The sequence below is a fragment of the Pan troglodytes genome, chromosome 3, assembly GCF_028858775.2.
Source record: "Pan troglodytes isolate AG18354 chromosome 3, NHGRI_mPanTro3-v2.0_pri, whole genome shotgun sequence".
In the NCBI taxonomy this organism is placed as follows: Eukaryota; Metazoa; Chordata; class Mammalia; order Primates; family Hominidae; genus Pan; species Pan troglodytes.
The window spans coordinates 163,101,964-163,127,069 of NC_072401.2; the positions used below are offsets into that span (position 1 = coordinate 163,101,964).

Genomic DNA, 25,106 nt, shown 5'->3' on the forward strand with positions numbered 1-25,106 from the left:
AAAAAACAAAAACAAACGAACAAAAAAATCTACTCTTTGGGGTTATAGCTTCTTTTTAAAGCAGTTTACTCATCATTTTATCCTAGTTTTTCTTCACTTTCACTTTTTACACACACTCACATTATTGCTAATATGAGTATTTACAGTACACTTCAATCAGGGTGTGCATAGGATCATACTGATTCCCTGTATGTTATTTCTTACTCAACCTTTTACCCTGTTTTTGAAGAAGTATCTACTTCAGATATAATTGTAACATAAATATTCATGTGATTTTTTAAAGCTCACAAATATCAGTATTTTAAGAATCAGAATGTTTTTAAAAAGTGACTCAATATTTGTATGATTAATGCTATAAGATCATGGAAAGAAAAGCCTACTTTTTTGAGTATAATTTTGATATTCCAGTGCTATATTTTCATTGAATACACAAGAAAAGAAGGGATTCTATAGAAATAGACATCATGTAAAGAATATATGCCTTGCTGTAAACACTGAATAATCAAAGGATATCCAATTTAGATTTTATATTAAAAGACAAACTAACTTCTCTTTCCTTGATTGATCTCAGTTTACTTTACCTTCACCTGATCTCATCACTTTCAGAATAATGCAGAGCATCACACTATATCTGAAGCATTGGGAGAAATTTTTTAAAAACGGTATGCATATTAAATCATTGACTGAACTCTCAAGGGTTAAAATGTAAGAGGTTTATTCTCCTTTTATCAAGCAGTGTCTACAGACAGAGCATCCACATGGTGTAAGCTACAAAAGAAGGATGTATGCGACAGACTTACATGAAATCATTAAGTCACAGACACTTTATATGGTTCATGTTCACAAGGAAGAAAATTGCTAAAAAGTAAAGCAGATTCAATAAGTAGAAACATAAGCTGATTTTTGTTGTTTATTAAATCTACCTCGCATGTTTCTGCTAAGAAGAAATCTACTGTATCACACAGCTCAGGATGCTATATACACATAAGATATTACACACTATAAAATTTCAGGTTTCTAAGCAGTTTTACACAATTTAAACTTGAGTAAAATTTGTATATTTAAAAAAGACCTTATTGGATTACCTTAAGTAAATGGAGGTCATTTCAACAGCCCATTAACATTTTCTTGCAACAATAAAAACAAAAATAACTACAAGGATTTTCAAAACATGTAAGCTGTTACTTTAAGCCTGGATAATTATCTGCTTATTTTAATAAACCAGCTCTCTAGTTTTAATCTACTTCTGCTGGCCTTCTCATTTCCTCTTAAAACAAAACAGAAGCAACAATTTTTACTTCTCTACAGTGTCTCAAGTAGGAGGATTCGTTAGGTTTCAAACTACAGCACATAGTGAGAAGATGCTTTTAGGATTACAAGGAGATGGATAAAATAAATCATTTGTGGAAATTTTAGAATAAAGGTTTTTGATACGTTATATTTAAATAGCAAAAACAATGGAGTACTACATTTTTACTTACCACTGTCGGGCTACTCCTTTATTCCCAACTTATATTACTAATTCTTCTAAGCCACTAATACCTCATCAATTCTCTTGCCAGTTTTCTTTTCCTAGGTGTTAATTTCCCTATATATGGTTTACTTTAGCAGACAAAAGTAATGTTTCTTTTTTAAAACCGAAAGTTCCTGATGATGAAACATTGGACTATATGAAAAGAAACAATATCTATTAATAAATAATCTATTCTGCTAGTAATAAACATCTGTAGGCAGTTGACATCCCAGACAAACTTGCATTAAAAACATAACACACTCTAGTGATTGAAAGCAAAATGAGTAGATAGATTGCAAATATTTTGACTGTAATTATTTTTCCTCCCTTCCTCCCCACTTTCTATAGCATGCTGCAGATTATACAGTAAATGTCAAGTGGAGTTTGACACCTGTATACAACCTAAGGCCAACTTATGCCTTCAATTGATAGTTCATTGAGGGTTAAACAAAAGACTGAAGACAGGATTTGGCGCAAGAGATGTTTTTTAACAACAAGAGATTTATAGTTATGAGGGCATTTAGTATGCAGGTTTTAGTCTTCCTTTTCCTCCTGTGACATTCCCTTCAAGGCACAAAATATTATAAACAGTGGACAGGACCGAATATTTTGAATTAAGAATTTTAAGGTTCCACAACACCTTTTATTTCTTGTTTAATCATACCAAAAGGACAGAGAAAAAAAATAAACTACCCTCAAAATGAAATAATGCTTTATGTCATCTGAAATTCCCTGCAGTTTAGTTTTTTAAATGATTTAAATCCTACTTTATTGTTTAAAGCATAATTTACACATTTGATTCTTGTGACTGATGTGATTTCTCATTAAATATTGTGCTGAGTATTTCTAATTAACCAATATAATTAATTGTGTATGTCTTAGTCACTTAGTCAAAAACAATTTATTTTATTTGGACCAACCAAGTAAATTTTGTTTGACTAGGATATAAACTTGGAAAGTTAAGTTGTAAATTTAAACAATGGATTAAGTGCAATGTATTGTAAAACGCTTCATTCAATAATTGTATCATAGGGTTTTTAGGCATCTCCAACCCAAATGACTGTATTTCCTTTTTCAACTTCAGTGATCTCACAGTTTAATTTATTGAGTCGTCCATCTAGGATGAAGAGAGAGTCCTTGGAAGGTGTCATCAGGTATTGACCAAACAAGCCACTGTCCTGGATTTGCCTGTTTTTCCGGTTCCAAGGCCATTCTTCTGCCTTGAGTGGTTCCTTGAGACTCTTTATCATCTTGACCTTCCCAGAAGAGAGCTCCACAAAGAGCACATCAGTTTGTGTGCTTGAACTACCGTAGATGTTATATTGGTGGGCTTCAGTAAAGGATGGTTGAAATGCCAGATCAGATATGTGCAGATTTGTGTGAATATCAAAAGCCTCCTGTATTTCTCCTCTGATGGTAATGTACTGAACCCTTACAAGACCTTTCACATCATTAATGCTGACAAGGTAGTGGCCATCTGGAGAGACATATGGAGTGCCCGTCACATCACTATTGAACCCAATGACTGAGTCAGTTACACCGTCCACCATGACCTGTGGGGAAACTGCTCCGGTGCTGTCAGGTTTGCAGCCAATGAAGTAGTAGCCTCCCAAGTGTGTATATGCCAATGACTGAGGAACGCACTTATAGTCCTTCAAGTTAATTGTCTTGATGTATGACATGGTTTCAAGATCAATTTTTTGTAGTGCAGCTTCATCTTTATGAAGAATAAATCCAAACCTGAAAAAAAAGAAAATTAGAGTTAGACAGGAAGCAATGGAGTTTTTAGCCGTAAGAATAAAACCAGATACAGGTGGAAAGGTCCATCGCAAGCCCAGGCTCTAATTGTCAGGCGAGGCAGCAATTTGTGTTACAATTGTGCTAGAATTAATCTGTAGATTGTGCCACTCTCCTTCTTTCTCTAGGTCATTCTTTCATTACATCCAAATCATCATAACTCATGCTGTAGAAAGAAAAATAATTAAAAGCAATACATCTAGTTAATTGCAGCAACAAATTTTGCTTTTAACATAGTGGAAAGAAGAAGTATACATTATTCTGTAAGTCTCTAGACCAAGTAATATTAAATAAGCTTGGTTAACTATTGCCAAACCCAGCAAGAGTAAAAGGCTTGAATATATATTGGTTTCACTCATTTCATTTACTTCTTATATTGTTTTTTGACCATTAAATAAATCTGACACTCATCATTATTTAGATAAATTTAAGTATAACATTTTTCAACCTTTCAATGTTTATATTGTTATTTTTAATGATATGCCTGCATTTTATTTGTTATCCTATACTGAATAATGAAGAACTTTATTTTTATATTAAAGCCAATTAAACAATTGTTTGTTTGTTTTGTTGACCTTAAATTAGTTCAGAACTTTTCAAAGCATATTTGCTAAATATTGCTTGAGAATTATCAGAGATACCTGTGGCAAGTATAAATATATTTTTAAACTCACCTAGAACACAAGCAACTTTCTAGCAAAAATAAGTAACAAGATACAATGAGATAGAAACTATTAAACAAAATTATATCCAAAGTAGATATTGGCCAATAGAATTGTAAAGGACTTTTATTTATGTTTGCATTAATAATATTGATTGTCACCTTCTAATAGTTCTAAAAGCTCATAATAAAAATAAGAGAAATATTTTTCCATTCACTGTGTTCATAAGTAATACAACGAAATTACCTTATTGTGAGTACTAAGATAAAGGAAAACAAAAACTCTAAAGAGAGCCAATTATGTTATCATCACCTGTGTAATTATCTTTATGCTAATTATCACACATAATTATGACATGTAGTTTTATTTATGTAAAAAAATGACCATTTCTACACATAGTACAAAATATGGTGCAATCAGAGTAATATCTCTTTAAAATTTTAAATGTCAGCATTTAGCAAGCTCAAAAATATAAATAAACAAATATTAAATATCATAGAAAAATAAAATATTCTCAAAATCAGTCCCGTTTTGCAATTGCAGAAGAAAGGGAGTGCCTACACACAGATGTTTTACGAAAATAGACATAAAATTGTAATTGTTTCCATTCTTCTTACATTAAATATAGTTGACAAACCATATTATAATTTTAGCTATATTTAAAATTTATGAGGAGACTATTTGCTGTCATTGGAGAGAGTACAAATTCTTCTATATGAATGAAAATTCACAAAGTATAGCTACTCCTTTATAAAGCTTTCTTAAATATTTGTTAAACAACTACTAAATGCAAGGCACTGGGAATATATTGCAGATCAACATAACTCTCCCTGTCTCCAATGAGTCTAGACATTTTGAGTGATAAAAAAGTGAAACAGGGCTAGTGAATAAAGCTTGATCATAGCATTCTGCTATACTATTACCTAATTTTGTAACTATTTCTTGTTCCATGTATTTGAAATGGCATAAAGCAATATATTTGAAAATAATATTTTGAGTGTATTTCTGAATGATGCCCACCACTTGTAGCTTATTTGCTAACTGTTTATCTTTTCTGTGTCCTTAATAAATGTGTTTGTGTCCTTTCAGTAAACCCAGCTCATACCATACCCATTCAGGATAAATTTCAGTCTTGATTATGATGGTATGAAGAAACATTCATACTGTTGATAATTACTTATATTTTCATAAAAATATTAATGCCTTGTGTATAAACATAGTGTAGTTTTAAAATCCTATCTGAATCATAAGGAATAAAAAAGCTTCAAACTGTCAACGGAGTCCCATATTTCTGTGTCTCTGCATCAAAAAATCATAAACATCATAAGTACCACTATGTAATCTCAGATTTGTCTGAAAAACTAATGAACTCCATTTACTATAAACAAACATATAATATGTTTCTATTAATGGGCAACCATTAAGGATGTATAGGTGTGTAAATATATTGGTATTATTTGCAAAATTATGAATTATGTTGAAAAATATCTTTCTGTTATAAATTGTACATGAGCTCAGAGGAAAAGCAGTACTAGGCTCACTGAATAAAAGCAATAAGCCAATCAAGCTTTGGCATTTCAGCTCTCCTCTTAACCTTGAGTCTTCTAGTCCCTTTAGGCTAGATTTTCAAATGCTAATGAGGAAGAATGAGACAAGCTCTCTTTACTCCTGAACAATTTTAACTTTGATACTACCGAATGTACTCAAGTTTTCTGTGATACAATCTAGCTACTTTTGGAAGTAATTAAAAATTTAAAAAAATGGTCCAGTTAAAAATGCAGAAGATCTTTGTGGGGTGATAAAATTACATCTATTTTGGCATCTGCATTGTATGCTCCTTTAGGGCTGGAGATGTAGCTACATAAGCAGATGCATGAGAATGCCTGCAATTTTTCACTGCTGATTTATTGATTAGGAAGTGGTGTCTCTAATTCAAAATTTCCCCTAGTACAGATTGATATTCAGAAGTCTCCCACTGTTCATTAGTCTCTGATTAATATTTACGAGGCTCTCAACTTTCATGCCTGCTTAGTATAATAAAATCCTGCAGTGTTAGGCCTAACATAGTTTGTCTAGTATTTGTCAGAATGCGTACAGAAAGTTGCAGACTGAGAAATAAGAGAGTTAAAATCGACTCTCAAAATTACTGCTTTTTCTAGGAAATTAATGCCAATAGAAAAGTGTGGGCTCTCAGCATAGCATGGTATGGATTGTGAACTTTGGTGAAAAGAATTATAGTTATTTCTTCTTTCCAAATCATTTTCTCTTTCTGAATGTCTAATCAAAGTAGTTTATTATAAAGTTCATAAAAAGGCTCAACTTTAATTACTGCTTTTATGATTTAAGCTAAGATCCTGAAATGATTCATTTGAAGAGACTTGTTTTGGATGAAGTAAGGGCTTTCATTCCAAGCTAACTTATTTTCATGATCCAGATTTTCAAAATAATAGACCTTACAGAAATGTGACCTTATGTAAAGTCCTTGACTTCCACGAGTTCCAATTTCCTCATCAGCAGGAAGAGGATAAAAGTACTACCTTGCTCTGAGGATGACAGCAAATGTATGTATACTACCAGGCATGCAGTAGATTCTCAATAAATAGAAATTGCCAGTCCTTTACACCGTGAGTAGCATTATTTTCCAATTATTAATCACATAAAACATTTTCTGTGGGAAAACAGATTATTATAACCCAAGGATGAGAAAAACACCACAAACTTATTATCAATTTTTCTGTGCAGGTAATATTCTTACAACGTTAAAAATAAATAGTGTTACCCAAGTGTGGCTATAACTTTCCATTCATGTATATTAGAGAGATCACATTGACAATAAAAATACATGTTTTTATTCTTGCTCTCACTTGTACCAACAGTGTCTATGTCCAGTCCACATATTGGTTTATCACCAAATATCTCACATTGTTAAAAATAAAGACAGCCTAGCTCACTCTACCTCCACCTTCACTAGAGGCACTGCTTCAGTACTTACTGAGAACATGGAGCAGTAGGCTATGGGGTACTAGGTGAACCTGAGCTCTGCACAGATGATGGGATTTAAAATAGATCCTCGGCTTACCCAAGAATTTTTGCTAAAAGTCACAGAAAATTTTGTGGCTTACTTTAGGACCTGGATATCAAAGGATATGGAGAGGTTGCAGTCAGCATTTATGTCACAGCAATTCAGGAGACTTGCAAGGGAAGTTATTTGGCCGAGGAAGGAAGAGAACAGTATTTAGGGATGCATGGATGAAAACGACAAAGCCTGATAGAGTCAGTGCTTGAAGGTCTTCACATCCCCAAAAGCCAGGCAGCAATTCTTGCAATTGAGTAATGGATGGTTTCCCAAGTCCTTTACTCAGTCCCTGGTCACACAGTCTCATAAAACAGGGTTCCAGGCCTTGTCACCTGAGCACTTGCCATGTTACAATGCTCCTGTTCTCTTTTCAGATTAGTCACCTGAGATGCTACTGAAGAAATCTCATGATTGCAAGCAATTCCCTGTGTAAATTTGTCATGGTCACCACCGAGAGCAATGTCCTCATATGGTCCCAGATACATTAAAGCTCGTAAGTATAGAACTCTGTAAGATTCGCAGAATAACAATTATTCTATCTCCTGGATTAACATAGCACTGCCTGTCTCCAGAGTCCTTAGAACTTCTCATCTCAACAGTTCTTCTCACTACTGACTTTCAGTGTTTACCCACTGAGGCTCAATCTCCATACAAATAGCTGGGAAAGGACCAAATGCTTCCTGTCCATTCCTACATGATCTTCTTCCTCAAACCCCATCATCTACACCACCTCAGATTTCAAAACAAGCCTTTGCACGCACATTAATTGTTGCAAATGAAAAGCAGTGAGGGGTGATTAGGTGTATTTGAGGAATGGGTTAGCCAAACACTCTATCCTGTTATAAAAACCAACTGTGCTGCAATTCACATCTAAAACAAAAGCATTTTGAAAGCTGTTCCGATGTCCCAATTATTAAAGTCATATTCTTCGAAAAAAAATTCCAGAACCACAGAATTTGAACAGCCATAGGAATTTGTATTATGGGAATTTTACTTGTGAAGGCTTAAATCCAAAACACATGATTAAGTGGTTAGGGTTTTATAAATAAGTGTGGGTCATATTATTAATATCTAGCTTTTCCAATTGGATTATAAATGTCATGTTTTCTAACTGAAAGGTAAATGCTGAACATATAAGATGCTATAATCATAATTCTTCCCCTACACATAATTAATAAGTAAACCCACTCAAAATACACTGTTTCAATGACATCTTCCATTATGTTATAGCTGACACAGTATTTTCATGGACATAAACCATAAATCTGACATGAGCTATCATTCATTTATGAATAAATGAATATAAAGGAATTTATATTTAGTTTTTTCTATTATCCCACACCAACCCTTGTAAGAAAAGATTGAATGCCCTTCCTACTCAAGTACCAGAGGATTCAGTTTTTATCTGAACATCATCACATAAATAGTTCAGTAAAACATACCTGTTTATAAAGGGTGGTCACATGTTTGTGAGAGGGGAAGCAGAGAGAACTGGAATCGCCACATTTAGTAAAGATTTATTACAAGAGCAAGGACAGTTTCTGAATGGTCCTAATGCTTAGATGTGTTTGAGAAATGATAGCACTTTGAAGTTTTCTGTTTCCAAAGCATAGGTTAAAGAAGCTAAAATAAACCGCAGGCTATTCTCCCACCTGAATAAGTACATTATAGAAATTCTACATTAAACATTTTAGCTATATTACTTCTTCCCTAAATTTCACTGTTAGACTTTTTTTCCTTAAAAAACTAGAATGTGCTTCTAAACATGGAAGTCCTTATTTTCTTTCAGTATTCTCTTTATTCTGATATGTAGGGACTCTAATTGTTCTAGGCAAAATCAAAACCGAAATCCATAATTTAATTATAGTACATTCAAAGTGTCCAATTGCTTAACAGGATTAGTATTGCAGTATAAAGGTCTATCACTTCTAGTGAGTAATTGGGACATATGGCTAAATCAGATTTTTAAATTTTAATTAATTTTTTTTTTGAGACAGGGTTTCACTCTGTTGCCCAGGCTGGAGTTCAGTGGCCAGATCTTAGGTAACTGCAGCCTCTGACTCCTGGGCTCAAGGGAATCCCTGCCTCAAACTCCTGAGTAGCTGGGACTATAGGCATATACCACATGCCTTGCTAATTTTCGTATTTTTTGTAGAGATGGGTCTTGCTGTGTTGCCAAAGCTAGACTTGAACTCCTGGATTCCAAGGATCCTCCCACCTTGGCCTCCCAGTGTGCTGAGATTATAGAAATAAACCACTGTACTCAGGTAAAATCTGTGTACATCATATATATTGTAGATTGTATTTCAAATATTAAAGCCCTCTAACTCTTTTTCAGGAGATTAAGAGCTTAGGACACAAAACTGACAACTATGTCTTAAGGTGGGATTTTATAAAATTGGTTGTTCTTCCTAATTTGGGATTGAAAAAATAATCTGAAAATCTGAAAAGAGTAGCTTCCCTAAAGTCACTAATTTTTCTGATTAATGTGTGTTTTATGCAGGAGTTGATAAATGGGTCAGAGGTGGCATAGAAGAAACAGAGTAAGCAATTAGAAGAATGAGAAAATGTTTATAAAGTACAGAGGTAGAAATAGAAAAGTAAGATGAAACAAAGGCAAACGCAAGGCCGGGCGCAGTGGCTCACACCTGTAATCCCAGCACATTGGGATGCTGAGGTGGATGGATCACTTGAGGCCAGGCATTCAAGACCAGCCTGGCCAACATGGCAAAAACCCGTCTCTACTAAATATACAAAAATTAGCCAGGTATGGTGGCATGCATCTGTAGTCCCAGCTACTTGGGAGGCTGTGGTGGAAGAATCACTTGAACGCGGGAGGCAGAGGTTGCAGTGAGCCAAGATCAAGCCACTGCACTCCAGTCTGGGCAAAAGAGTGAGAATCTGTCTCAAAAAAAGAAAAGGAAAAGCAGTTTTAAAATCTATTAATTAATCAAAAAATATTACCAGTGTTCATTTTATACATGCGAGAGAGAAATAGTAACTGAAAAAAAAATTTATGAAGAAACAGGTTTTGCATGAGTTGGATTCTAGATACCATATGACCAAATTCAATAATTATTCACAATCTACTATGTGTGTACACTGTGTAAAACACTATGAAGGAAATAGAGAGAAAATAAATGGTCTTTATCCTTAAGGTAAACTACAGTCAAGCAGAAGGGTGCTTATATTCCTATGCCCTAACTTTCAAAGAGTGTTTCCGGAACCTCTTCGAAGATGGGAGAAGGGATGGATGTAGCTACATCCTGGCTTCAGCTAGTAAATTACATTTTTGTTATGTTAGGCTTTCATTTGAAGAGACAGTTTATATTGGTCTAGATGCCAGAAGGAAAGGGCAAATTCTAATTGGAATAAATCAAGAGGGGCACAATAAAGTAACAATTTTCAGAGAAGTGTCAACTGACCACAAGGGATAATGCGGTAATATGAGGAGAGTAACAATGAAGCTGTTACCACTGCTGGTCCTGGAAGAAAGGAGCTATTTGCAAATGTATGCTTCCTGAGGAGCTGTGAATTCTGATCTGAGGAAACCACTGCTCTCCTATAAATGAGCAGACAAGGAGCCGATGGTGGGGGCTAGTACTCTGATCCCACTCCTTGCAATCTCCAGTCAGGCCTCTCATTTTCCAAATCAACAAGAAACCACATTAGCGAGCCTTATGGGATGGAGGGCAAGGTGCAGAGGAGTGGCAAGTGTATCTGGGGATGGAAATGCAAAACAGCAGTCACAGAGTTCCTTAGCTAAAGAGTGTGAAAAACTCAAGTCTAGTGAATGCATAGAGCTACATGGAGTGAGGACGTGACATGTATATTTAATTTCTAATAGGGTTCATTTGACAGCTGATAAAGAAAAATTGTATCAACTTTGCAAGTGGGGAACATAAATTGTTTTAACTTTTGTTTTTACCTGAAGTGAATATTTAGGTAACATTTTCTTACTTATGGTAAAGTTTTAGAAAATGCTTCTTAACATTTAATTATAGGTAAAATACCCTTTTTTTTTTTTTTTTTTTTTTTTTGAGACAGTCTCACTCTGTTCCCAGGCTGGAGTGCAGTGGTGCAATCTCAGCTCACTGCAACCTCCAGCTTCTGGGTTCAAGTGATTCTCCTGCCTCAGCCTCCCAAGTAGCTGGGATCACAGACGCGTGCCACCGTGCCCGGCTAATTTTTTGCATTTTTAGTAGAGACAGAGTTTCACCATGTTAGCCAGGATGGTCTAGATCCCCTGACCTCGTGATCTGCGTGCCTCAGCCTCCCAAAGTGCAGGGATTACAGGAGTGAGCCATTGCACCTGGCCAATACACGTAATTTTAATAACCATGTAGTAAAGGTTACACACATGATCAATACTACTTAATGTATTATTATTTTCCAATTACCCTTTACAATTTCTCCGGACACATTAAAATTGCATGAGTAATTATTGCTTACCAGACTATGTAATATACATAAAATAGATTGTAATATATGTTTAGAAATTTATCTGGATTTGCTATTTTTAAAAAAGTTTATATTTTGGTTTGTATGTTTTGGGGTATGTGCAAATTAGGGAAAATAAAGTCAAAGTTGTGTTTTGCTTTTAGGGTCTTCAAATTATCTCTAAATAAACATTTGGAAGCATTTTAGCTTTTGACTCCTATGTTTTCCTTGAGCTATTCAATTAATGGTTGGATTTATTTAACTATTACTAATTTAAGAAGAAATAGCCTTTTTGTAGATACCAAATTTTAAATCAAAGACAAGAGATAAATCCTGAAGGGATTTAAATAGCAAACAGATTCTAGAAGCAGGTATTCTAAAAACCTGACAGTGAACAAATTCTCCAGGTCAAGGCCTATCATCAAAATTATATTTCAGAACTAAAAATACAATGCTAACCAATATAACAATAAAAGATGAAGATATTTAGCAGATTAGAAATTGCAAACATAGGGGCAAAGATGATATAATAGAATATAGGTAACACTAGAAAATTAACTGTAAACCTACTGTTAAACTAGAATAATTTGAAATGTCAAGGGGCACAAAATAATATAAAATTAATATATTTTATACAAACTAACAAAAACTAATCAAGAGAGAGAATTCGAAAAATGACTAGCATTAGCAACTAAAAAGGTAAAATATCTATGAACACGCAGAAGCAGAAATAAATTTTTCTTTCTATTGCAATTAAAAATGACTGAAATAAATAGAAATCTATCATATTCCTTTAAAATGTTAAAACTCAAACTATAAATTTAATATACTCTTTCAAAATATTAACATTTTACAATTAGGTTGCCAGATTCTAAAATCTAAAATTAAAATGCTAATGCTGTTTAACTTGGTAAACTGACTGTAAAGTTTATGGAAACCCTACCAAAAAAGACAGCCAATAGGTTTTGAGAAGAAAAATTGTCAGAGATTTTTTCTCCTGCATATTTATATATTATACAGGTTCTAGAAGGAAATCAGTGAAGAATTTATTTATTAAGAAAGAGAAAGGCCAATGAAATAAATAGAGTGTTCAGAAATATACTATATGTATATGGGCTGCAGGTGGAAAGTAACGGACTATTCATAAAATCAGGACAAATACAAAGCTACCTCAAGAGAGAGACAAACAGTTGAACTAATACCTTAATACTAGATTGTTATAATAATGGTCTTCAATTAATCCTACCTGCCAGTATCAATGCCCTTGGGTAGTCCTCTCCCACACTGACCCTAGACTTGGCCATGTGACTTGTTTATGCCCATGGGATATCAACAAACAGGAGGAAGCAGAGACTTGACCAGTTAGGGCTTTCCCTCTTAGAGTACTGCAGTCACTTTTTGAAGAACTTTGTATAGGATCGTTGATGATAAAAAAATCACTGAGAGAGAAGCCCACCCATCCCAGATATCCTAGCTGAGCTCAGCCACCAACCAATCCAAAAGTGACCGAAGTTACATGAACGCACACATGATTGATTAAGTAAAATATGGTGGGCCACACTATAGATTTCTATGGATGATTATAAAGCAGTAGACTAAATATACACAGAGCAACAAGAATATTTCTTTAAAATGTAGGATTGAAAGAAAATAAGTAAGACACAGCTGGGTGCAGTGGCTCATGCCTGTAATCCCAGCACTTTGGGAAGCCAAGGAACTCAGATGACCTGAGGTCAGGAGTTCGAGACCAGCCTAGCCAACATGGTGAAACTCCATCTCTACTAAAAAAAAAAAAAAAAAAAAAAAAATTAGCTGGACGTGGTGGCATGTGCCTGTAATCCCAGCTACTCAGGAAGCAGAGGCAGGAGAATGGCTTGAACCTGGGAGGCAGAGGTTGCAGTAAGCTGAGATCGCACCACTGCACTCCAGCCTGGGTGACAGAGCAAGACTCTGTCTTAAAAAAAAAAAAAAAAGAAAATAAGTAAGACGCAATATGGGATATAGGCCATATTATCATTTATATAAATGAAAACTGTAAAAAAAAAAAAACAGCAAACACAAACAAGCCAGAAAGCTATACCCATTTTATAAGAAAAATACAAAGCAAAGGATACTTTAAACATGAGAGTTGTTGACTACACGGTTTGGAGAAGGAAAATTAAAGTGTGGAATAGAAATAAAGACAATTGATAAACTAATAAAAGAAGGATCTTGTCCATATAAATAATTGTGGTATTTTGTGAACTAGGGAGTATAATGAATTAATTCAACTCTCTTTACTCTCTTCTACCCCAAATCAAAAGATCAGTTACTTATCTTGAGGATGGGAGTAGCACTTTATAAGTGTAGAAACTGTGCAGGTGAAAGGCAGGGGATAAAAGGGAGATATTTCAAAATACATAACTTCTGTTTGTATGCCTTTAACAATGTGAATGTCTTACCCATTCGACAAATTTTGTTCTAGGTCAAAAACACAAAGAAAACTATTCGATGATATTTTCCTAAATATAATATAAATTTCCTGATTTTATATAGTCCTTGTATATGTATATATACATGCACATAAAAACCTCTATATACACGCACATACATACTACACTCCATTGTTATAAATTCAAACAATGTAGTGGTGTTTTAACAAGACAAAAAATATTGGTGGAATAGAATAAAGGTTTTAGAAGCAAACATATCATATGTATAAAATTAATAATAGAATAAAGGTAGCATTTTATATCAGTAGGGAAAATATAGGCTATATAATATAGTGGGTTGAGCTAAACACTGTATAATCTAGAGTACTGAGGTAATTTAATATTAAAACACATGTATATATAATTTTTAACATAAAATGATATCTATATAGATGAAAAAATTGAAGTGAATAAAATTATATATCGTATTTGATGATTGGTATTAATAGTATTATAATGCTATTAGAAACAAAAAACATACATATTGAAGAAGATACTTTTTAAAGCAAGATAAAAGTCATATAAGTTAAAAGCATAAAGCTTGACAAAGGTGACTATATTAAAAATAAACAATGGTTAAGGTAATCTAACAAATGAGAGAAAATATGACAGAAAAGGTCAATATTCTGACTATAAAATGAATTATTAATAGTCAAAACAAGAAAATAACTGAAAAGGAAATGTAACAAACAAATGGCTATTACTCATATAAGGGAAGAATTAATGATCTATAAACATCAGAAGATTCACAATCTTATAAATAATTAGATGAATGTAAATTAAATCCCTAAAAAGATATATGTATTTCACCATTCAATTAGCAACAACAATAAAGTGTTTTAAGATCCAAGACTGCTAAGGAAGTGAACAAATATAATCTCTCATATAGTATTGGTAGAAACGTAATTGTTTTAGGTTTTCTGGATAACGATTTAGCATTATTCTGTAAAAGTTAAGTTGTGACTCTGCTTTAATAAAGCAATAATGTCCCTCAGTATTTCCCCTTAATAAATGCTCATAAATGACCACAAAGTAGCATGCACAAGGATATTTATTGCAGCACTGGTTGCAACAAGAAAATGTAGAAATATTCAAATGTAAAACAATAGTCAAGTGCTTAAACTATGAACCTTCCACCAAATGAAATTCCATGCTGCAGGTGTAAAAATGATAGTGTATTAGTACTGACACAGAGATGTCTCCAAAATTATTCATTTTAAATTGAATATATTCCAGTTATAAAAACTACTGCATATTTTAATGCTCTTTTATGTAATTGCTTCAGTAAATAATCTGAGAGATTACTCAACAACCTGCTCCATCGTCCTAAAGAGAAAGAGCTATGAGCCCTTATAAAAGGAGACTTTACTTATTACCATATATACTTCTGCATTGTTTGGATATTGCTTCTGTGCATCAAAAAATATAAAGAAAATACTCAACTTTTCAACTTCATTATGTTTTAACTAAATGAAATTGTATCAGTTAGTCTCAATTTAATTTCACAAATTAGAAGTACATAATTTTTAAGAGTGCTCAATGGAATAGGCACTTTCTTATATTCCTAATGGCAGTGTAACTTGCATGTACAAAATAATTAGTAATTAGCATGAAGGTTATTCCACATATGTCTGCCCCTTGTGATACTAACTCACTTCTGGTCAACTATTCTGAGGAAATAACAATAAATATGAATAAGGCTTTATGCATGAATACATTGTTCACATTATTATGTTGTAGGAAACATTTTAAGCAATTTAAAAGCCCAGACATAAGTGAATACTTATGTAAATGACAAATGATATAGCCACTTGGTGCAATAGAATACACATGTTAAAAAATGTTTATAAAACACTAATTTAAGATTCAATAAATTATATAAACATAGCACAATACTGTATGAATGGTATAATTAAGTCATTAAAAATAAAATAAGCAAAGTCTGTGCATGGACTGAAGAGATACATGCTCAGAGGTTAACTGTGGTTATGGAAAACTGCATTAAACTTGTTTTGTTATGTTTTACAGCTGACCCCTTAACAACATAGGGGATAGTGGCACTGATGTCATGAATGGTCAAAAAGCTGCTCATAACTTTTCACTCCCCAGAAACGTAATTACTAAGAGCCTACTGCTGACCTGAAGCCTTACGGTAACATAAACAATTAACACATATTTTGTATGTTATATAAATTGTATAATTTATTCTTATAATAAAGTAAGCTAGAGGAAAGAAAATGTTATTTAGAAAATCATAATGAAGAGAAAATACACTTACAGTACTGTACTATATTTTTCATTGCCATAAGTTTGCATCATCTGTTTACAAGATGAATAGTCTGTCTAAAACGGCAGGCAACCACAACTGTAGACCTCCATCTACGGTACATTATCGAGCCAACCAACTTTTTTTTTCATATTATGACTTAATTCTGATCCTTGGGAGCATTTCCACATCACTTAGTGGTACTTTGTATGTGTCTCATAATGTTATTCAAAGTTTATGGCATTGCATCGAACATGGTCAAAAATACTTGAGCACCGTGAGTGATCACTTTTTACTGTGATACAAAATTTACTAGAGAGACGAACTGCTCACGTGGAGTGGAGATGATTGCATTTTATGAGGATACTTGCAACACTTTAGCTCACTACAAGAGCAATAGGAGGTGGCTATTAAGTAGTACAGTATGTACTACAGTTAATTTTATGCAGTTATAATTTAATATTGCATCTTGGTTTGTTTACATTTCTCTGGACTGTGAATGGCGCTATGTACAGTATGTAAGCGATTGTGTGAATAAGTTTGGATAAATGTTAACTTCTTATAATAGATTTGTTTATAATTAATAATAGTAAATAATAAAATAGACTAGTATCTAAATATATTATATGCTTCATAATATACATAACTTTTATTTCATTTCTTCATATTTCTAGACTACATGGTTGTTCTGAGAATTTTTTCAAATTGTCCAAATCTCCAAAATAAACTTTGATATTTTTATGAAAAAAATCAGTGAACCTGTGGAGTTCAAACCTATATTATTCAGGTCAACTGCATTTTGTCTTGTTTGGTTTACATTTGCAGTCTTTGTTCAGTGGATATAAATTACTTTTGTACTGAGAAAAAATATATAGATAGGTACATAAATAGATGAGTAGATAGAAATATAAAAATATATATGAGCTCTAGATAAAATTTCAGATAGTTCTCATAAGAATTGCTTATCATCATTTTAATCTTAAATTTACATTTCTAAGAATCCAGATATATGTACAGACTGTACTTGATGCTTCAGTAAAAAGACTCATCCATATAAAGACCCATCTTCAAGGAAGTACGGACCAAGATAGGCATGATGAATCATTTAAAAAATACTAGGATGTGTTTAGATATAAAACTTAATAAAAATATTTGTAAATAAAAAGATTCCTTATAGTATAAATTAATCAATGAGGTAATGATAGAACTATAAGTAAATAGTATAAGAAAGGGCATAGTTACTAAATATTACATATAGAAACATTGACAGTGTTATAATCTATTGTATAGTATCATCAAAAAATGTTTGTAGTACAATGACACTAAATGTTTGCCAGGATAAAATGCTTGCAGCTATTATTTTAGTAAATAGCAGTGTACATGATAAAACAATTCTATGGTAAAATTGGAATAAATTATTTCTCCTCTTAGGACATTATGTTATTATGTTATCAGAGATAATTTTTTATAGTTCCCTAAACTATCCTGTCTTTGAAAATCTGTTTTGAATTCCACCCCAGCATTAACTAATTATTTTTCACAACTTCTGTACTCAAAATGACACTTTTGATAATTGTCTTGACTCTCATTTTCAACAATATTTGATGATTTCCATTTTGAATTTTATCATGTGCAATTTAGTGACTGAACTTTAGAATTTAACATTGAATGTGGTTTTATTGCAAACCGATGAAAAGGTATAGTTATTTTAGAGATTGAACTAAGCATACAAAATACAGAGGTGAGGACAAACAAGGTTGAAGTAGTTGAATTTTATAGCTACTTCGATTCTTCTTTAAAGCTTAATCTTACTAAATTTAGTAGCCTTTCTCTGATGTCTACTTCTTTAATTAACACAATGATGCTATAGAGAAACATGTTGAGAAATTTTATGAGGAAGAAAGTAGAAATAGAAAAGCCAAAGTATGTTGATGATACTTATATTGTAAGTCTACCTCAATACTGTAATTTCATTGGTTTGGTTTTTGTGTGTATAATGGTGATTATGCTAAATCCAAGAATACTCAGAGAATAAATTAGTTTTAAGAATCTCAGTGTTTTAAATCATAACATTTCTACAAATGGAAAAGTAAATATACCTAGTTGTTTATTTTTTATTATTTATTTATTTATTTTAGAGGGAGTCTTGTCTGTCACCCAGGATGGAGTGCAGTGGCGCGATCTCAGCTCACTGCAAGCTCTGCCTCCCGGGTTCACGCCATTCCCCTGTTTCAGCCTCCATAGTAGCTGGGACTACTGGCGACTGCCACCATGCCCGGCTAATTTTTTTTGTATTTTTTAGTAGAGACGGGATTTCACCGTGTGAGCCAGGATGGTCTCCATCTCCTGACCTCATGATCTGCCCACCTCGGCCTCCCAAAGTGCTGGGATTACAGGCATGAGCCACCGCACCCAGCCTATACCTAGATTGTTTATAATAGCAAACTGAAAATTGGTTGCAGTTCACTTGAATGGAAATTATATTGCTGTTACATGTTTAAAATATGTAATTAATGCTAATTAATTTAACACTCTATAATGAAAGATTTTTCTTATTTTGCTAATTGATTTTAAATTTCTTATAATTATTAGATTTGATCTTTTCATTTAGCCAAAGGATTTATAAAGTGCTTTTTCATATCTCTATATGACCATCAGTCAATTAAATGTAGATGAAAGGCACAAAGGAACTGTTACCAGAAGGAACTAGCTAGAGGGATCTAGCTAACACTTTTAATGGAAGCCTGGCAGAAAAGAAAATGAAACACAAACGCACACACTTCTGATGCATCATTTGCAACAAATGCATCATTTGCAACAAAAAGCAATCATTTAATAAATTATGTGTAAAACTTATTTTTAGAGTTATTTCAAATAAAAATGAATGTTATCACTAATAATCTGAATTATTAATAATATAAATTATTCTTCATTTTAGACTAATTCCTCCCTTGAAGGATCTACATAGCTGAGCTCTACTGGATAATACTCAAAATATTAGGATCTGAGTAGTGCATTTTTGAAACAATGTCACATTGTGTTTTCTTTTCAGAATATATTTGTAGCATCTATAGATTACGTAACTCCTTTTGCTTTGAGTGATGGGCTTCAGTAAGGTTTGTTTCTGTAAGGAAATTACTCAGATTCTCTTTGCTTATATTCTCAATCTATTCTTCCTTGTGTTGGCTATACATACACTACACACTCCCCGTGCAATGTTAGGTCCTTGGACTTGGTCTGATCTGCTATCACTTTTATAGCAATTGCAACACCTTTTATAGAGCTTTGAAGATGTAGATTAAAATCCCACCTATGCCATTTACTATGCAATAATAGGCAAGTGATTTAGCTCTTCTTTGAACCCCATTTGTTTTTCTGACAACATCAAAATAGTAATTAGTTACTTCCCAGAACTTTTTTTTTTTTTTTTTGAGACGGAGTTTCGCTCTATTGCCCAGGCAGGAGTGCAGTGGCACGATCTCGGCTCACTGCAACCTCTGCCTCCCGGGTTCACGCCATTCTCCTGCCTCAGCCTCCCGAGTAGCTGGGACTACAGGCGCCCGCCACCACGCCCGGCTAATTTTTTTTTTTTTTTTGTATTTTTAGTAGAGACGGGGTTTCACCGTGTTAGCCAGGATGGTCTCGATCTTCTGATCTCGTGATTCGCCTGCCTTGGCCTCCCAAAGTGCTGGGATTACAGGCGTGAGCCATGGCGCCCGGCCCCCAGAACTATTAATAATCATTACTAACAGTCAAAATATTGACTCAAAGCTTTAAATACTTGAACACCATAAAAATCACTACCATTTTTCTTAATTCTTCCTATAGGATTTCCTGATTTACAAACTTCTTAGCCACTAGAATTTCTTGCTGCCTTCACAAGACTAACACCATTTTTTTGTGTGTGTTTGTTTGTTTGTTTTCTAATGAAAAAACAAGAGGAATCTTTTAAAAAATTAAAAAGTCTGAAAAGGCTTTTAAAAATTTAAAGAACTACCAATTAATGTAGTAGATATGACCTACTTTATCACTATGGAAATGTATCCAAAGGAGGCTAGTTTCTTGCATTTCCTTCCTACAGTGTTCACCAGAATTTTTTCTGCTTTTATTCTATTGTTAATCTGTGTTTGAGAATAGAATTTATTCTATCTTTTGTTCTTTTATAAGAAAAATAATTCAGGTTTTATAATAGAAAATTGCACATATGTCTTCTCCAGCAAGAGGGATATATGTATAACCTGTATAGGAGCCAAAGCATTTTTCAGTGGTCTAGTTATTGGAAAAATCATATGCCAAAAATATGGTTAAAGCAAAAGCACATCACTACTCATTCCATTTTAAAAATATCTACAGATTTCACTAAATGACACCAGCAAAAACAATCTGGTAGTGAACGTCAAAGGTCTATCTGGGCACACAAATGGAACAAAGACTGCCAGAGTCAACTTTGTTGGAATCTGGGAAAACAGTCAAAGGTTGACAGCAAAGAAGCCTATACTGAGTCAAGAAAAAGGCTAATTAAGCATGTTAAGTGAACTCTGTGGCATTTCAATTTCGACCAGCCTTGCTTCATCCCTCTTCCCGAGTGGTAGCAGTCTTGAAAATAGAAGCCCACATTCCCAGTGTGGTTACCTGATTTCAGAGTTCACAGAGTGGAACTTGTTCCCAAGTGATTGTGTTTGTGCATTTTTACTAGTCTTGAAGTTCCCTGAAGTAATAATGCAAGGTGCTTGCCTCTGTTTTGCTCACCAAAATAGAACTCTCTTAATGAGGACAAACAGCTAAGCAGAGGGTATTACTGAAAAATTATCAAGAGGCAAATGAAGAAGCTATTGAAGCGTGGGTCAATTGATTACAATTGGGCCAATCAGTAGACACACTGGAAGCCCTGACAAAAAATTCTCAGGAGAGGATTATTTTGAAAAATGAAATCTTTGAGAATTCTTAATGTATAGTGGGGATCCCAGATAAATGAGGCAAGACACATGTTCAATGAGACCTAGAAGATCCTAAGTGTTTATCTCCCAACATCCTGTAGACTCATGTAAATAGGAAGTAAAGGCTAAGGAAGCATTCTAAGTTTTCCACTAACAGTGGAAAGAATGCTTCAATATAGGGCCAATCCTGTGTTGGCCAGCCTAGTAGATGACTTTTTTGTTTTATTTATTTGTTGGCTTTCAGGCATTTAGAAAATCTTTGTTAAACCACAAGCTGGTCAAAAGCTAAAGAAACTAAGATTTAAATGACAGTACGTAACAATAAAAAAAAATTTTTCAAAAGCGTTTGAGAAAAGTGACTTAAAAATAAAAAAAAACAACAACAATGATAACTCATGGAACTTAAGAAGGGGAAAATTATTTCTAGTGTTTCTACATTATATATTAAATGTGTTGAATTTAAAACAAAAAGTTATGCAATATATTTTAAAAAACTAGGAAATTCGGACCACACCCAGGAAAAAAATGAAATTAACAGAAACTTTCCCAGGAAGAACAAACATTGGAATTACAAGACAAAAGCTGACTCAGCTGTTTAAAAATTTGCTCATAGCTAGGGGCGGTGGCTCATGCCTGTAATCCCAGAACTTTGGGAGGCCGAGGTGAGTAGATCACCTGTGGTCAGGAGTTTGAGACCAACCTGACCAACATGGTGAAACCCTGTCTCTACTAAAAATACAAAAAAATTAGCTAGGTGTGGTGGCAGGCACCTGTAATCCCAACTACTTGGGAGGCTGAGTCAGCAGAATCGCTGGAACCCAGGAGGCAGAAGTTGCAGTGAGCTGAGATCATGCCACTGCACTCTGGCCTGGACAACAAGAGTGAAACTATGTCCCCCCCCCAAAAAAGAAAATATTGCTCATAGAGCTAAGGAAAACATGGATCAAAGAATAACAACAACAACAAAAAGCTAAAGGAAAGTAGGAGAATGATATATACACAAATAAAAATTAACAATTATAAATACAAAAATGAGTAAAACAAAAATTCTGGAGTTGAAAATTATAATTGGAATGAAATATTTACTGAAAGGTTTCAGTAGCAGATATGAGCAGGCAGAAGAAAGAATCACCAAATTTGCAGAGGTAAATGAAATTACTCTGAAGACCAGGAAGAAGAAAAATAAATGGAGCCTAAAAGACCTATGAAATACTAAAAAGTGTACCAAAATACCAGTTACGCAGTTTTCCAAAAAGAGAGGAGAGATCACAGAAAATGTATCTGAAGAAATAATGGCCAACACTTTCCAAATTTACTAACGTACATGAATCTATTCATCTAAGAACTTCAAACATTCCAAGAAGAATAAATGCAAAGAGAGCCACATGATAACATTTTATAACCAAACTGTTAAAGACAAAGACAAAGAGAGAATCACCAAAGCACCACAAAAGAAGTGACTCATCATGTACAAAGGATCCTAAATAAGATTAGCAACACATTTATCATCAAAGGCCAGAAAGCAAAGGGATGATATAGTTTCAAAGTGCTGAAAGAAAAGATCTGTCAACCAATAATTCCATATCTCACAAAACCAGCCTTCAAAAATTAAGGTGAAATCAAGACATTCTCAGACTTTAAAAATCTGAGAGAATTCACATTACTAGACTCACCACATAAGCAATTCTTAAAGCTGTCCTGAAGACTGAAGTGAAAAGACACTAGATAGAATTTGGACAAAATCCTATAAAAACAGAAACTCCCAAACTTATATAATTCATGTAAAGCAATATGAATATTTAAAAACACATGTAAATGTAATTACATGGGTAAAAAATGAAGTCAATGTTATTGTGTTTTAGTTTTATTATGTTGTGTTTTGTTTTCATTTGCCTCAAAGTATTTTCAAACTTCCTTTTGATTTTTTCTTTGACTCATTTTTTACTTAGAGTGTATTAATTTCTACTTATTTGTGAATCATCCAGCTTTCCTGCTGCTAGTGATTTCTATTTTCATTCCATTGTTTATGAAGAAGATACTTTGTGTAATTTCAATCTGTTAAAGTTTATTGAGACTTGCTCTGTAGCGTAATAAGTCTTCTATCCTGGAGAATGCTCCATATTTTCTTGAGAAAAATGTATATTCTGCTGTTTTGGGGATGAAATTTTCTAAATTTGTCTGTTAGGTCTGGTTAGTTTATGGTGTCATTCAAGTCTCCTATTTCTTTATTAAAAAACAGTCTGGAGTTTTGATCTATTATCAAAAATAAGAGTATTGAAGTCTCTGTTCCTGTTGAGCTGTCTATTTCACCTTTCAATGCTGTCAATATTTGCTTCACATATTTTAGTAATCTTTAACAGTTTTGACGTAAAATGTGTTTTGTCTGGTATTAGCACAGCCATACCATCTCTTTTGTGGTTACTATTTGCATGGAATATCTTTTTCTGTCTCTTCCTTCTCAACCCATTTATGTCTTTACATCTAATGTCAGTCTCTTCTACATAGAATAGAGTGGATAGAGTGTCTAATTTTAATCAATTTTGCCCATACCTGCCTTTTTTAAGGTTCCAGAACAAGTACATAACTGCCTATTACAGCGTTCAATTCGTTTATATTCATTGTTTTTTATATGTCTAATGTCATTTTTGTTCCTCCTTTCTCCTCCAGTACTGTCTTTTTTGTAGTAAATTCCTGGAATTGGGGCAAAGGGGAATGGGAAGTAATTGCTAATCTGATACAGGTTATCCTTTGGAGGTAAGCAAAGCATTTTGAAACTAGGTAGAGATGATGGTTGTCTAATACTGTGAATGTATTATTGTCACGAATTGTACACTTTAAAATTTTTGATTTTGGATTTCAGGCTTAGCAACAATGCCCTCCAGAATCTCCTTGGAGAAGGAGGCCACATGACGGTCTAGCAGATACACTATATTATTTAGCAAGATGGCCAAGTAGATGCATACAGGAAGTGCTGCTCCCACAAAAAGAGAGATTTCAACTACACCAACATAATTTGAACAGATCTTTAAAGAGAGAACACTGAATGAGGATGGGGAAGAGATGCAGTTGATGATCCTGAAGAGGGAGGAGGCTAGAAACCTAGCATGAGATGCCTGAACACTGTGGCTAGTTCCCCTCCCCAACAGTGCCTGGAAAAGGGGTGAGTGAAGGAAATGGAGGATTGCCTACTCTCACTGTGGACCTCTGGAATCCTAGCTGCAGGGACCCCATACCTCCACAGACCTACAAGCTGGCAAGGGGATCTCCCTGGAGATTAGATGGGGAGACAGTTGCAGCAGGCACAGAGCCAGGGACCTTTTGGCATAGGTCAGCTCTAGCAGAGCCTGTCCATAAGTGGTCAACTGCCAGGGCTGACCATCTATCTCTGAGAGGCTCTGGCCCCAGCTAACCTCTAGGGAGAAAGTAGGGCCTGCTTCCCCATGGGACTGGGACACATCTATCCCACAGGCCCACCTACCCTCCAGCCCTCCCTGAGTCCTGGCTGCCTCATAGGAACATGTATATAGTGCAGCCTCCACTGCCCAGCCTGAGTGCTTTGCTCCACCTCAATGTGTTCCAACAGCTTGGAAAACCTTCAGATTTCACACCACACAAAGAACCCAGTCCCGAGCAACCAGAGTGGGTAAATATGAGGAGGTCCTAGTACCAGAGAGCTGTGGCCTGTGGCTCAGAAGGGCCTCACTCAGAGCTCTGCTTGACACTTGAATGGAAGAAGAGCCCACACTCTCAGAAAACTGAGAGGACTGAGTCACACAGGCTTGTGGGCTGGTGTGGGGCCTAACTGTCCCTCCCTCCACAGGGTTGTTTGGTAACAGTTTGGCATTGGAGGTAGCTTTCCCAAGGCCCATGAACAGACCTGGTGAGAGGGTCACCTCTCTTCTCCTCACACCACAGAACACAACTTCAAATGCAAAGACATATAA

General features: G+C 34.3%; 1 protein-coding gene across 3 annotated transcripts in view; it reads right to left on the reverse strand.

Annotated features, from left to right (window-relative positions):
- Positions 1–698: 698 nt before the first annotated feature.
- Positions 699–25,106, reverse strand: part of FSTL5 (follistatin like 5) — an 816,338-nt gene continuing 791,930 nt past the window's right edge. For all 3 annotated transcript variants that reach the window (XM_016952467.4, XM_016952464.4, XM_063809978.1), the window contains one exon: positions 699–3,253. In XM_016952467.4, the coding sequence (XP_016807956.2) occupies positions 2,551–3,253 (703 nt within the window). In that variant the 3' untranslated portion in view covers positions 699–2,550. The remainder of the gene's footprint in view (positions 3,254–25,106) is intronic.